The sequence below is a fragment of the Pseudophryne corroboree genome, chromosome 8, assembly GCF_028390025.1.
Source record: "Pseudophryne corroboree isolate aPseCor3 chromosome 8, aPseCor3.hap2, whole genome shotgun sequence".
Lineage (NCBI taxonomy): Eukaryota > Metazoa > Chordata > Amphibia > Anura > Myobatrachidae > Pseudophryne > Pseudophryne corroboree.
In genome coordinates, this window is record NC_086451.1 from 435,085,691 (window position 1) to 435,101,713 (window position 16,023).

The 16,023-nt window shown below is 48.2% G+C and overlaps 2 protein-coding genes across 2 annotated transcripts in view; both read left to right on the forward strand.

Moving 5' to 3' along the window:
- The window catches only part of LOC134948033 (flotillin-1-like), a 34,452-nt gene extending 19,862 nt beyond the window's left edge, over window positions 1–14,590 (forward strand). The window contains exon 12 of the mRNA XM_063935792.1: window positions 11,320–14,590. Within this exon, the coding sequence (XP_063791862.1) occupies window positions 11,320–11,352 (33 nt within the window). The 3' untranslated portion in view covers window positions 11,353–14,590. The remainder of the gene's footprint in view (window positions 1–11,319) is intronic.
- The window catches only part of LOC134949452 (flotillin-1-like), a 65,398-nt gene that overhangs the window by 20,150 nt on the left and 29,225 nt on the right, over window positions 1–16,023 (forward strand). The window lies entirely within an intron of this gene.

Sequence of the window (16,023 nt, forward strand, 5' to 3'; positions counted from 1 at the left end):
CGCGGCGCGGACCTCGCGGCTGCCGGGCACTGTGGTAAGGGGAGACTGGGAATGACTGGTTAGCCCACAGGAGACGTTGCGGCTGGAGGGAGGAGGGGGTCGGAGCCTGCAAGCAGCGCGGACTTCTGCAGCGCTGCCCGCCGGCTAAAGTGGTGGGGTTGCCGGGGCTGGAGATAACAGAGGCAGTACGGAACCTGCACAGCGGCAGGTGCCCCACAAAACTGCAGCTAAGAAGCGTGGAGTGTGCCAGAAAGTGACGCTCCTCCGCACCAGAGAGCCCCTGCTGAGTATGCTGATGTGGGGGGTCAAGTACATAGTGAGCCGGTGCCCGTCTGTCTGTATGGCATACCCCCTCACACACACCCATACCTCCCAACTGTCCCGATTTTCGCGGGACAGTCCCATTTTTTTGGGTCTGTCCCACCCGTGGGCCGCAGTGTCCCGCAGTGGGGGTGGGGGGGTGGGGGGCAGTTGGGAAGCTACTGTACTTGCTGTTCTGCTTAGCATGCACACAGCGTCTATTTAGTGGAGACAGAGGGAGAGGGGGCATCAGGGGGTACGGATTAAGGGTGGGCCCAGGGGGTACGTACCCCGGGCCTCACAGTTTTAGGGGGCCCCCCGGCTGGAGTAGCTCTGTCCCAGCTCTGAAGCTCCCCGTCCTGCCAGCAGCAGCATTGTGCTACAGTCAGCACACTCTGCTGCGTGTTGGCAGGTCTGTGGTGGTGCAGGGAGGCAGCAGCCTCCCTGCTTTCTTCTGCCTGTGCGGGTGTGTAGGGGGGAGCAACCACCCCCTCTGGATTTACCCCTAGCTGAGGGGCCAAAATCCCATTTAAAAAAAAATACTGGAATTTGCATAAAAGGGCGTGGCCACGAGGGCCACAATTAGGCCACGCCCCCAAACCCACAGCAGGCACAGCAATGAGATAGGGTTCCTGTCTCAAGTGCCCTGGGCCCCCCTGACTCATAATCCGCCGCTGGGGGCATGCCAGCAGCTCACAGAGCGCTGGGCATGCCCCCTCACTGACGAAAACAGGGGCGGGGCTCGCGATCGCGGGTCCACCCGCGAAGCCACGCCCCCTTTCCCATTGGCCATGCCCCCTTTTTGCTGTGCGTGTCCCTCCTGCCTAAAGAAAGTTGGGAGGTATGCACCCCTGCCTGTGCCATGCCCATACCATCTGCTCCTGCTCCAAGTCTCCTATAGATTTGCCCAGATCTGTGACTCATTTGACTAACTCCGCCCAGTGTTTTGACTCCGCCCAGCGTTAGCAAATGAAGCACAAAGTCACAGATCTGGGCTATTATATAGGAGATAGCCTCCAACATTTTACACATAAAAATCAGTACAAATTAGTAAAGGGGGCATGGTGGCGGGTAAAGGGGGCATGGCCGCGGGTAAAGGTGGCGTGGTCACACCCCTTTTCTTATACTTTCAATGGAAGTTTGAAAGCCAAAAATCGGTACAGATCATAAAAAAGGTACTGTACCTGCTAAAAAGGTACAGATGGAGGGTATGATAAAGTATATGGGTTAATCCCATTTCTGCTGGATTTGGTTCTGATTCATTGGCCGGTTTTGGATTTGGATTTGGATTTGCATTTGCAAAACCGCCGTGACTGGCTTTGGATTCAGATTTGGATTTTTTTTTTAATTGACAAAAAAAGATAAAATCACATAATGTGGGTCTTTTTTTGTTCCTCGAGCATTATTAACCTCAATAACATTAATTTCCAATCATTTCCACTCAATTTTTACTACCTCACAGCTCACAATATTGTTTTCACCAATAGTGGCCAAAGGCTGGCTGGCTCAACTGTGGTAGACAGTGTGAGTTGGATACAGTGCGGGTTGGATACAGTGCGGGTTGGATACAGTGCGGGTTGGATACAGTGCGGGTTGGATACAGTGCGGGTTGGATACAGTGGTGGTTGGATACAGTGCGGGTTGGATACAGTGCGGGTTGGATACAGTGCGGGTTGGATACAGTGCGGGTTGGATACAGTGCGGGTTGGATACAGTGGTGGTTGGATACAGTGGTGGTTGGATACAGTGGTGGTTGGATACAGTGCGGGTTGGATACAGTGCGGGTTGGATACAGTGCGGGTCAGATACAGTGCGGGTCAGATACAGTGCGGGTCAGATACAGTGGTGGTTGGATACAGTGGTATTTGGATACAGTGGTGGTTGGATACAGTGGTGGTTGGATACAGTGGTGGTTGGATACAGTGGTGGTTGGATACAGTGGTGGTTGGATACAGTGCGGGTTGGATACAGTGCGGGTTGGATACAGTGTGGGTTGGATACAGTGCGGGTTGGATACAGGGTCTAATTCAGCATGGATCGCAAAAGCAAAATCTTTCTTGAATTGGCAAAGCCATGTGCACTGCAGGTGGGGCAAATATAACATGTACAAAGAGAGGTAGAATTAGGTTATATTGTTTCTGTGCAGGGTAAATACTGGCTGCTTTATTTTTACACTGCAATTTAGATTTCAGTTTGAACACACCCCACCCAGATCTAACTCTCTCTGCACATGTTACATCTGCCTCCCCTGCAGTGCACATGTTTTTGCCCATAAGAGAAAGATTTTGCTTTTGCGATCCATGCTGAATTAGGCCCACAGTACGGAATATATTACTGGTCGGATCCGAAACAGTGCAGGTTATATACAGTGTGGGTTGGATACAGTTCGGAATACACTGTGGGTCGGATACAGTGAGAGTTGGAGACTGTGTGTGTCGGATACAGTACTGACTCGATACAGTGTGGGATACAGGGGGTGAGTCAGACCTGATCGCTTGCTAGCGTTTTTTTGTACGGCTGTGATCAGGTCCGAACTGCGCATGCGTATGCACAAGTACAAAGCGGATCGCCGCTCAGCGATGTGTTTGCGCGACGAATCCGTTCGCATGGGCGATTGACAGGAAGAAGGCGTTTGTGGGTGTCAACTGACCGTTTTCTGGGAGTGGTTGGAAAAACACAGGCGTTCCCAAGCGTTTGCAGGCCCGGACAGGCTGAAGTGTTTGCAGCGGCTGAGTAAGTCCTGGGCTACTCAGAGACTGCACAAGATCAGTTTGTACCGCTCGGCTGCACATGCGACCACACACTTGCAAAGCTAAAATACACTCCCCCTGTAGGCGGCGACTATCTGATCGCAGCAGTGCAAAAATCGCCTGCTAGCGATCAGGTCTGAATTAGGCCCACAGTTCGGGTTGGATACAGTGCTGGATACATTGCTGGATGGATACAGTGCAGGTTGGATACAGTGTGGGTTGGATACAGTGCGGGATATTGTGTGGGTTGGATACAGTGTGGGTTGGATACGGTGCGGGATATTGTGTGGGTTGGATACGGTGCGGGATATTGTGTGGGTTGGATACAGTGCTGGATACATTGCTGGATGGATACAGTGCAGGTTGGATACAGTGTGGGTTGGATACGGTGCGGGATATTGTGTGGGTTGGATACAGTGCTGGATATATTGCTGGATGGATACAGTGCAGGTTGGATACGGTGCGGGATATTGTGTGGGTTGGATACAGTGTGGGTTGGATACGGTGCGGGATATTGTGTGGGTTGGATACAGTGTGGGTTGGATACGGTGCGGGATATTGTGTGGGTTGGATACGGTGCGGAATATTGTGTGGGTTGGATACAGTGTGGGTTGGATACGGTGCAGAATATTGTGTGGGTTGGATACAGTGTGGGATGTTTATAGTGCAGGATACAGTTTGGGTCGGATACAATGCAGGATACAGTGCAGGGCGGCTACACCAATAGTGCACTTACTGTGACAGGGGATGCCAGTGGTGTCTTCAGTGCAGGAGTGTCGACAGTGCAGGAGTGCTGGCAGAGTCCTCAGTGTGGGGTTGCCGGTGGTGTCGGCAATGACGTGTGGTGAGGTAAATGCCTGTGGAGGCACTAGCTAAACTCGCTAACCTCGCTAACCGCACAGCAGGAATTCCTCAGCTACTAGTCACACTCCCCGTCCTCAACAGCTAGTGCTACAGCATACCTACCAACTGTCCCGATTTTGGCAGGACAGTCCCGTTTTTCACGCTCTGTCCCACCCGCGGGTTGCAGTGTCCTGTGGTGGGGTGGGGGGGGGGGGCAGTTGGAAGATCCCCCTGTCACCCGCTGCTCTGAGCAGAGCAGTGGTAAATAGATGCTGTGCGAGTATCCTGGCAGTGGAATGCCATGCGGGTGGGGGGCGAGCGCAACAAGCCCCTTGCGGGCTCGGTGGCGACCTGCAGTAGCCACAGTTTCTATTCCCACTCTATGGATGTTGTGGAGAGTGGGAATAGTCCCTGTTGGTCGGGCCCCTAAAATCGGGCCCTAGAAGAAATGAAAGTTGGGAGGTATGCTACATAAAATGAGGCCCTGCTCTCACCTGGCAGCGGTACACTACTGTATGTCCGCATCCTGAGCCAGGAGATCCACCGCTCTGCCCTTCCCTTCATCACTCCACTGAGCGCCCAGCACCATGACCACTTTGCTGTCCACAAGCAGAGGGACACCCGCAGCTGCAGGGAGCTGTCAGCGGCCAGAGAGAGGGTAGGGCAGTCATGCAGCTGCAGGTCCTGCTAAACTGGAGGAGATGAGGAGCTGCAGAAGCTCCGTGGTTGAGCTGTGTCCACAGGGAGAAGCGGCTGGTGACAGAATGTCACGCTACCTCCTGAAGGAAATGCTGGTCTGTGAGTTCTTAAAATGTTACCGTCCTGGGGGAATGGCATCTGACACCCTGCCCACCCGGGTCAGTCCACCCCTGCCACTGTCCAATCACGTCTGCCTGATTGACAGGAGTGTGCCTTGATGTGAGCTGAAGGCCAGTGGCGTAAGTTCGTCCCAGTTGCCCGGAGGCAAGATAAATATTGGTGCCCCCCTATTTCCTATATTAAGATAAATATATGTATGTATGTGTGCGTGTGTTCTGAAAAAATGTATATACTGTATTTATACATTTAATTGTCTTTTATTTTAAATCACACATTTCTTAGCAGTCATACCCAGTTGACCTTAGCAGTCATTAGCAGTCATGACCTGTTACACTAACAGCAGACACTTTACTGATGGAGTTATGAGAATTCTAACTATATGAAGTAGAAGTTACGTGTAATTGTCAGAGAAGTATCTTCATATAGTTAGAATTCTCATATTTCCTATACAGGAGCAAACAGCTTAATCTGTAAGGTGTCTGCTTCCAGTGTAACAGGTCATGGGTCCTAATCCTGGGTATGACGCTTGTAAAATGTGTATATTCAGTATAATAAAGTGGGTGTGATTTGTAAGGTGCAGGGACCAGTGAGGAAGTCGGCCACTGAGAGATAGCGGCAGCTATCAATTAACTTAATTCAATGGTGTCACAGAATGGGAGGAGAGGTGCCCCCTTCAGAGCAGGAGCCCGGCGGCAGATGACTCCGTTGCCTCCCAGAGTTCTGCCTCTGCTGAAGGCACAGCCCCCTGTCAATGAGGCAGACGTTCTGGTGCCTCAGTTTTTCAATGGGCTTTTCCAGCCCACAGCTTGGCCGCGCCCCTTCCGCCCCCCACTTCAGCCACTTTATTATTGTCAGTGGGAGGCAGCGCTCTCGCTGCCTCCCACAGAGATTTGGCTGCATTTTTATGCTAAAAATTATTAGAATAATGCAAAGTAGGATATTTGTATTATTTTAATCATTATGACAGGGGATGCACTGCCTTCCCTGCCTCCCCTGACTGCACGTCCTGGGTGTCGGTACTGCTGGACTGCTGGCGGTGTTGGCAGTGACAGTGGTGTCCTCAGTGCAGAGTTGCTGGTGGTGTCGGTACTGCTGGCTGTGCTGGCAGTGTCCTCAGTGTGGGGTTGCCGGCGGTGTCCGTACTGTTGGGGTGCTGGCGGTGTCGTCAGTAACGGTGGTGTACTCAGTGCAGAGTTGCTGGTGGTGTCGGTACTGTTGGCTGTGTCAGCAGTGCGGGGGTGCCAGGGGTGTCCTCACTGCAGGGGTGCTAGCAGTGCTGGCAGTGTCTTCAGTGTGGGGTTGCCGGCGGTGTCCGTACTTCTGGGGTGCTGGCGGTGTCTACAGTTATGGTGGTGTCCTCAGTGCTGGGGTGCCGGCAGTGTCCTCGGTTTAGAGTTGCTGGCAGAATCGGTACTGCTGGCTGTGTCGGAAATGTGGGGGTTCCATGGGTGTACTCACTGCAGGGGTGTCTGAATTGCTGGCAGTGTCCTCGGTGCAGGGTTGCCAGTGACGTCAGTACTGCTGGAGTGTTGGCGATGTTGGCAGTGCAGGAGTGTCTGCGGTGTCCTCAGTGCAGGGGTGCCGACAGTGTCAGCAATGAGTAAGTGCCGGCGATGTCCTCAGTGCTGGGGTGTATCAGCGGTGTTGGCAGTGTGGGGGTGCCGGTTGTGTCGGCAGTGCTGGAGGGCCGACAATGTCCTTAGTGCGGGGGTGCAGGCAGTGTTGGCAGTGCTGGAGTGCCGGCGGTGTCCTCAGTTTGGGGGTGTCAGCAGTGTAGGGGTGCCGGCAGTGTGGCAGAGTCAGCAGCGTGGTCGGTGGTGTCGGCATTGGGGGCAACAGTGACATTAGCGCTGTGTGGGCTGCCATCTTGCCCCATTAAAGTCTATGGGGACATGCTGATTCGCTGAGAGCCATGACAGACGGCTCTCTAAGCCAATCAGCGGTCAGCCCATTGGGAAATTGGTGCCCGAGCCGAAACCATGAGATCCGACAGTGGGATATCGTGGCTTTACCTCAGGTCGGGATCCGAGGCAGCCAGGGCAGATCCTTGCCCTGGCTCGACTGCCTCAGATCCTGGAAGTTCGGAGCTGTTCGGATTTCTTAAAATTTGAACCGCTCATCTCTAATATATATGTACAGTAGTGTGCAAAAATTTTAGGCAGCTGTGGAAAAATAAAGAAAGTAAGAATGCTTTCAAAAATAGAAGTGTTAATAGTTTATTTTCATCAATTAACAAAATGCACAGTGAATGAACAGAAGAGAAATCTAAATCAAATCAGTATTTGGCGTTGCCACCCTTTGCCTTCAAAACGGCATCAATTCTTCTAGGTACACTTGCACACAATTTTTTAAGGAATTCGTCAGGGAGGTTTTTCCAAACATCTTAGAGAACTAACCACAGATCATCTGTGAATGTATGCTTGCTCAAATCCTTCTGTCTCTTCATGTAATCCCATACAGACTCAATGATGTTGAGCTCAGGGCTCCGTGGGGGCCATATCATCACTTCCAGGACTCTTTGTTATTCTTTACGCTGAAGATGGTTCTTAATGTCAAGAAGAACAAGGAGTCCTGGAAGTGACGATATGGCCCTCAAAAAGCCTTGATCTCAAAATGCTGCTGTTATATATATATATATATATATATATATATATTGTATATACACTGCTCAAAAAAATAAAGGGAACACTAAAATAACACATCCTAGATCTGATTGAATGAAATATTCTTATTAAATACTTTGTTCTTTACATAGTTGAATGTGCTGACAACAAAATCACACGAAAATTATCAATGGAAATCAAATTTATTAACCCATGGATTTGGAGTCACCCTCAAAATTAAAGTGGAAAAACACACTACAGGCTGATCCAACTTTGATGTAATGTCCTTAAAACAAGTCAAAATGAGGCTCAGTAGTGTGTGTGTGTGTGGCCTCCACGTGCCTGTATGACCTCCCTACAACCCACACAAGTGGCTCAGGTAGTGCAGCTCATCCAGGAGGGCACATCAATGCGAGCTGTGGCAAGAAGGTTTGCTGTCTCTATCAGCGTAGTGTCCAGAGCATGGAGGCGCTACCAGGAGACAGGCCAGTACATCAGGAGACGTGGAGGAGGCCATAGGAGGGCAACAACCCAGCAGCAGGACCGCTACCTCCGCCTTTGTGCAAGGAGGAACAGGAGGAGCACTGCCAGAGCCCTGCAAAATGACCTCCAGCAAGCCACAAATGTGCATGTGTCTACTCAAACGATCAGAAAAAGACTCCATGAGGGTGGTATGAGGGCCCAACACCGTGCAGGACGTTTGGCATTTGCCAGAGAACACCAAGATTGGCAAATTCGCCACTGGCGCCCTGTGCTCTTCACAGATGAAAGCAGGTTCTCACTGAGCACATGTGACAGACGTGACACAGTCTGGAGACGCCAAGGAGAACGTTCTGCTGCCTGCAACATCCTCCAGCATGACCGGTTTGGCAGTGGGTCAGTAATGGTGTGGGGTGGCATTTCTTTGGGGGGCCTCACAGCCCTCTATGTGCTCGCCAGAGGCAGCCTGACTGCCATTAGGTACCGAGATGAGATCCTCAGACCCCTTGTGAGACCGTATGCTGGTGCGGTTGGCCCTGGGTTCCTCCTAATGCAAGACAATGCTAGACCTCATGTGGCTGAAGTGTGTCGGCAGTTCCTGCAAGACGAAGGCATTGATGCTATGGACTGGCCCGCCCGTTCCCCAGACCTGAATCCAATTGAGCACATCTGGGACATCATGTCTCGCTCCATCCACCAATGCCACGTTGCACCACTGACTGTCCAGGAGTTGGCGGATGCTTTAGTCCAGGTCTGGGAGGAGATCCCTCAGGAGACCATCCGCCACCTCATCAGGAGCATCACCAGGAGTTGTAGGGAGGTCATACAGGCACGAGGAGGCCACAGAGACTACTGAGCCTCATTTTGACTTGTTTTAAGGACATTACATCAAAGTTGGATCAGCCTGTAGTGTGTTTTTCCACTTTAATTTTGAGGGTGACTCCAAATCCAGACCTCCATGGGTTAATAAATTTGATTTCCATTGATAATTTTTGTGTGAATTTGTCGTCAGCACATTCAACTATGTAAAGAACAAAGTATTTTAAAAGAGTATTTAATTCATTCAGATCTAGGATGTGTTATTTTAGTGTTCCCTTTATTTATTTTTGAGCAGTGTGTGTGTGCCCTCCTGGAGGCAAATACCTCTGGATACAGATGAGGAAAAAGGCGGCACTCAAACAGACGTCTTAAGCAGGTAACAACGTGGTCAGTTTAATCCGACATGTTTCGGGGTAATCACCCTGTCCTCAGGTCATCAAGATATAAAGCAGTGATAAGCGCAAGGTGATAACGCACCAGCCAATCATTACGGATTTGAAAAATGACAGTTAGGAGCTGATTGGCTGGTGCGTTATCACCTTGCACTTATCACTGCTTTATCACTTCTTTATCCTTTCTCCAGACTTAATACATCTGCCCCACTGTACCTAGAAGGATTGATGCTGTTTTGTAGGCAAAGGGTGGTCACACCAAACATTGATTTGATTTAGATTTCTCCTCTTACTTTGCAGCATTTTTTCCACACCTGCCTGAGGGGCCCATTTAACAAACAGTATTTGCGGCTATGTCCCCAGAAACACCCGTTTTGGGGGGCTAGCCGCAAATACTATTTATCCCTGCAATGTATGAAGGAAGGATCGAAGCATGCCTCTCCGATACCTGCTGCGATCTCTCCATTGCCGCCCACAGCCGCTTTTATGGGGGATGCAATGCTGCCTGATGTATCAATATCAGGAATGCTTTGCATTCCCAATAATGGTGGTAGCCCATTGAAGCCTATGAGATGTAGTTCTGGTAGGGTTCCCCAGGGAACCCTCCGTCGGAAATGCCCCTGTGTATGGCGGTGAGGCCCGGTCACCCCACTCGGCACTTTGCAAGGACAAGCTCACTAGAATGGCGTTCAAATATAGGGTCTATTCATGGAGCAGCGAAAAGAGTGGAGAAATGAGCCAGTAAAGAAGTTGCCCATAGCAACCAATCAGTGTTGAGGTAATATTTATAAAGTGCATTCTATAAAACTATACGTAGCAGTTGATTGGTTGCAATGGGCAACTTCTTATTTAGTGACAAACAGCTGTGCAAGTATGCAGGTACGCAGTACCCTCGAGAATTTGGCAGCAGGTTCGCAGTACTACCCACTGCACACTTTGCACCTGTGACTGCCATTACCGCAATTATAATGCGCTGCTGACCAACAAGACTACGGTGTTCGGCAGCATGATGGCGCCTCCCAGTTTGTCATGGCTACAGGGAGTCATGAGATCACATCACGCTTCCTCTCCTGGCGGCCGCGGCTGGCATGAAGAGAAGAGCCTTGGGACTGGCTGGGGCCTTTTCACGCAGTATCTAGCTGTTTCCCTTCACTCGGCTCCAGTGACGCATCTGCACTGAGCGGCTTGTGTTTTTCACAGGCTGGCCTGCTGGGCAGTCTCTGGCTTCACTGTGTGGGGTCATTAATTTTTTTATATAATGTGGACAGTAATATACATTTCTATTATTATGAGGCATTACTATATAATTCTATTATAATGTGGGACTTGACTATATATGTCTATTATTATGAGGTATTATTATATATTTATATTGTAATGTGGGACACTACTATATATTTCTATTATACCGGGTGCACTATTACAGTATTTATAATTAGGGGCATTACAATATATTTCTATTATACTGGGGGCATTACAATATATTTCTATTATACTGGAGGCAGTAGTCTTGCCTTCAGAGTGCAAAGAAAAGGGACTATGCTGTATGGCCACACCCCTAGTGTAATGTAGCCACTCACCCTAGTTTCATGTGGTCATGCCCCTTTATGACACATGACACATGAAAACCCACCTATTTATCAAAGCGTACCCCTCCAATGCATAACCTAGTCCTTAGGCTGCTCCTCCATCCCCCTGCCCCATGCCTTGGACATCTCTGCTTTGCTCGCATACCACCATCAGGCTTCTACCTGCTTGCTTGCACCTCATGTCATCTGTCTGTTGCCCCTCCCCACTAGATTGTTAGCTCTTCAGAGCAGGGCCCTCTTTCCTCTTGTCTAAGCCCTCTTCTTGACACATTTCACTCAGCGACCATCTTTACCTGCTTTTTCTCCTGCTGGTAAAGGCTCATCTCTATCTATGGCCGCCAGCCCCAAGTAGTACAATGATTACTCCTTCGCTACTTACATCTAAGCTGTATTATGTTTTGAGAATTGTGTTGCTCTTTGTTACCTGCACTCCATTTTTGTTATTTATTTACTGTTATGCTAAGTTTTGTCTCCCTGTACTGTCCTTTGTATGGCGCTGCGAAACACTTGTGGCGCCCTATAAATAAAATGTAATAATAATAATAATAATGACCACACCCATTTTTCGGCACACTCAGTACCACCAAGAAAATATTTCTACTTGCACCACTGGTGACAAAGACCCACAACACAATATTCAGTACTGTAAAGCAGTAATGCTAACCACTACACCACCTTGCCAACCTATGCAACTAACATTGGGGTCTTTACATTTCTTTTTCAGACTGTAAAAAAGAAGTCTTTGAGAATGTCATGATTTCTGGAGTTAAACTTTCCATGTTTCTCCACATCCATCTACTTGTCGCATCCTCCTTCTCTTCCTGAAGCATCTGCACACAGTATCCGTGTGTTATGACTATACACAGAGACTGTTCTCAGCGGCTGAATTACATGATCTGGAGATTACCCTATGGACCAACATGAAGTCTTGTTCCAGATCATTTAACCATTAAAACCCATATTAATTGTAACGTTCTATCAGGTGCTTTCATTACTTTGTTAGTGACACCTGCAGTTTAACTGCAGTTTTAATTTGGTCCTGAAAGTTATTCTTTCTTAACCTGTTTTTATAGTCATTATTTTGGTAGGCATGTCGGAGCAGAGATTGCACCATCTTATTCTGAGTTTTAAAGGTAAGAAACTGGTAGTTTAATATTGCTTTCTGGTTTTTTTTTTTTAAGTTTTATGTTACCATGAGATAGAGAGAAACAATAAGTGTGCCACGCGTTTCGCTGTTGACCTATGCAAGAACTCCATGGTTACAGTTAATCAACAGATTTAAAAATGGTCAAGTACCTTATGTGCATTGACAGTTCCTGTAATGTCCGGCTAGGATGAATGGATTATAAATCTTCATCTCCACTTTCTCCTTGACACCAGATGAACCTTTGTTATATACAGTAAGCCGCTACAAAATAACATTGCACCTCACTCCCAAATTTAAGGCCTATTCTTAGCATTTAGCCAGCAGGGACCTGCGGTGAGCTAAATAGCTCAGGAGGCACTGGCTAGCACCAAAGCTAGTTTTACATGCAATTTATGAGCCAAAGCGTACATCTGGGCATTATACACAGGTGCAGCAGTATAAACTCCTGGAAATTTGGTGAGTTTTGAACAGAGATGTGCGGAAAAGATACACAGGTGAGGCACTGCCGCACCTGCCATAGACTTTTTACTCCAGAGTTTTGGCTATAAAAATTATTAGAATAATGCAAAGAAGATATTTCTAACATATTTTTTGTATTTTTTATATACTTTATACAGTCAAAACTCTGGTGCAAACCATAGTATGACAGTAAGACTCTGCCTCACCTGCCTCACCCCACCGCACGTCAGTGTTAGCCAGGTCTCCCAGCAGAGTTGAATAGTCTCTGAAATGCCGAACAGATAATGTATTAAAATTGTTTCATTGTTTGAATGATAAACCTTATTTGGTTGGATTTATATAGTTTAAAGACACCTTTAAGAAAAGAAATAAGGAAAAGGAAAAGGTTTTATTAATTATTTTTTTAACTATGCTCATGTTTAAATGTAAAAAAGTAAATTGATCAATTTAATCCTAGATGGCTACATGTTCCCATTTACTTGGATCAAATTACGGCCCCCATACATCGGAAATATATTGGGGCAATTTCCCGATTCCCCGATGGCGGGGTAGGGGGAATCGGGAATATTAAAAATGCCCTATTTATGGTTGTGATCGGCAAATCTGTAATTTTTAAGATGTTTAATTTCCCAGACAGATGTCCGATCATAGCTGGCCACCAATCAGCGATTCAGCTGAGGATCGGCAGTGCCAGCGGGTCGGGGAATCATGCCCGCTGATGTATGGGGTCTTTACTCCTGCTCTGGGGTAAGTTGAGCCACAAGACAACTTTTTTTGAGAAGTAAAATCCTGAAATTAAGGTAGATGTTGTCATTTGACATCTTTTTCTATTGTTTTTGCCTAGGGAATAACATAAGTAAAAATTGCCTCATTTTACCCCCACTCTTCCCTACGCTTTTGTGCTGTCAAACGTTTGTCATGAAAATGAAGACCGGTAACTTCCTACTTCCCACTCCAGTTGCAGTGGAACTACACATTCCAGCATGCCCTTCCACAGTTTTATTGTTAGGGCATCCTGAAACTGTGGCAAGGCATACACTGTGAAGTCCGAGTTCCCAGAATGCCCTGCCACCATTCCAACATGTTCGATTGCATGATAACTTTGGAAAATGGCTTGATCAGAAAGTGGTTAAACCAGTGGTTCTCAAACTGCCTCAGGACACTTGCAGGGATGCCCTGGATTGGTGGTCCAGGGCAAATTAAAATTATTTATGGTCACTGTAATAGGCAAAACCAGCTCTGCTGGCTGCTAATTATAAATATGTGGACAGACAGAAGCAAATCTTATCCCTCACCACACAATTGAACCTAAGAATGACATATACTTCATTTAATATTTATTTCTAAATTTCTCAATAAGAAACTTTTGGCCTAGGAGTGCCGTGAAAAAAAAAATTCTGATACTCTAGGGTGCCGTGATTCAAAAAGGTTTGAGAACCCGCTGGGTTAAACTCTTCATTTATATATAGGGCTGTAACTGTCAATCTGCAGTGATAGCAGTTTGGAGAATCCCTAGTGTGACTAGGGGAGCTGACATCTTTGCAGGGTCCCTGTACAGGGAGGAGGCGTGGCCAATGTGGGGAGGTGTGGTCAGACCCCCTCCTTGGACAATTTTAAAAAATGACATGTTCATTGCGGGCGCAAATTGGACATGTGCGCCGCACAGTGGGGAGGGCGCCGATGTCCGGTTCAGTGGGTGGCAGGCGGTTGTGATTGTTCCCCAAGCAGGGAGAGAGAGGACTGACTGCTACTGCCTCTCTCCCCAGCTCAGCAGACAGCAGCGTGTGCAGGGGTGGGGATAAAGGCTGCTGCTGCAGCAGTCAGTTGTGTCTGTCCCTTCCCGAAATGTGTGACTTTCTGCAAAGGGGGCAGGGGGGCAGCGGGACCCGGGCCCAGGTAAGGAGTACCCGCTTCTCCCCTACCTTTCACCGGAGCCACTGTGACATAAATACAAAGATCATATAAAATGATTGCTAGAAATGCCGCGTTTGCATTGGATGCTGTGGCAGATTTTGCCTTTCACCCATTGTGCCCAGGTCTGTTATTACAGCATTAGGAAGATGGCTCTGCTTTGCTGAGCGGTCTCTGTACAAACTAAAGCGGTAAATGATGCTGGAGCAGGAATTCCCCATAATGTAACCACTGATTCCTTTGTGTGTGCGCTATATACCCACTGTATGCCAACATCAATATGGCTATTCTTAATCCAACTTGCACCATAGTAGCAAGTGTATGCCAGTCCTAAGATGGCCTGTGAATGTTTCCATTTTATAGATATCTATGTATCCTATTATGTTTTTAAACTATAAATTTCCTGTCACACGTATAAACTTATAACTGTGAATGTTGTACTTGTAGATGATAAATGTATTCTATCACAATGTATTGTCTTGATGGGTGAATAAACAGATTAAATAGAATTTAGATGTTCTGTGGTTACTATACAGTGTGCTTATTCTGTATCTTTAATATAAGTATACATGTTACCAGGACCATGAGTATAAGGGGCAATATTGTGGCATAATGTGAGTAAGTGTGGCGTAACGTGAATTGTGGGCACTACTGTGTGGCGTAAAATGAATTGTGGGCACTACTGTGTGGGGGTAATGTGAATTGTGGGCACTACTGTGCGATGTAATGTGAATTGTGGGCACTACTTTGTGGGGGTAATGTGAATTGTGGGCACTACTGTGCGATGTAACGTGAATTGTGGGCACTACTGTGTTTCATAACATGAATTGTGGGCACTAGTGTGTGGCGTAATGTGAATTGGGGGCACTACTGTGTGGTGTAATGTGAATTGTGGGAATTACTGTGTGGTGTTATGTGAATTGTGGGCACTACTGTGTGGCGACATGTTAATTGTGGGCACTGCTGTATGGCGTAACGTGAATTGTGGGCACTGATGTGTGATGTAACATGAATTGTGGGCACTGCTGTGTGATGTAACGTGAACTGTGCGCACTACTGGAGGGGAGTGGGGTCCATAGCATACTATTACTCCAGGCGCTATGACTCCACGCTATATCTATCGCTCTATGACAGGTGCACTCCATTTGACCATGGCCTTTATGGCTGCGCTGTGCGTTTGGGAATGTAGCTGACATGACACTCCCATAACATGCCAATGAGACGGACTTTCTTTGGGTTTGCTTCTACCCACCTCCCAGTCACCGCCCATCACTTGCTGCCCGATTGCTGATACTGTCTGTTCCTACTGCAAAGCATCTTTGTGCGCAGGGTCTGATAAACCAATAGGCTGATCAGGCTGCAGCCTGGAGCGCTGGGGAAGGGGTCGCAGTGCCAACACAATAGATTAATTAGTGGGGGTTTTTTTCGTTTTTTTTTTACTGGGTGATCCTGTGGCAGAGCCGCTGCACCTAACGCCGGCACCGTAAATTGTCTATGCCACTCAACCACTCACTGCTGCAGACAGTCTGCAGTGCAGCGATGATTGATTCAGTCATCATCGCTGCCGAGCACTACCTGGGCTGCAGCTTCTTCAGTGTCTGGCCCCTCCTCACTCCGTCCTGCTTATGCTGCTGCACTATGACAAGGAATCTGACATGCGCTGTAGGCATTCCAGGACACTGAGAGGGCTATCAGGGTGCCATTTTCAGCAGCAGAGCGTGGTGCCTCACAGGACCTGATCAACTAATAGGCAGACTGCATGTCGGACCTGGTGCGTGTCCCCCGAGACAGGGCGGCTGTGTCACAGTCCTGACTCCAGTCCTTTAGGTAGCACTTTATTATTATGGGGACCCAGGGTGGGGGCTGTCTGGTCTGGTGCATATTATTGGAGGAGAGGAAGGGGAGCTGGAC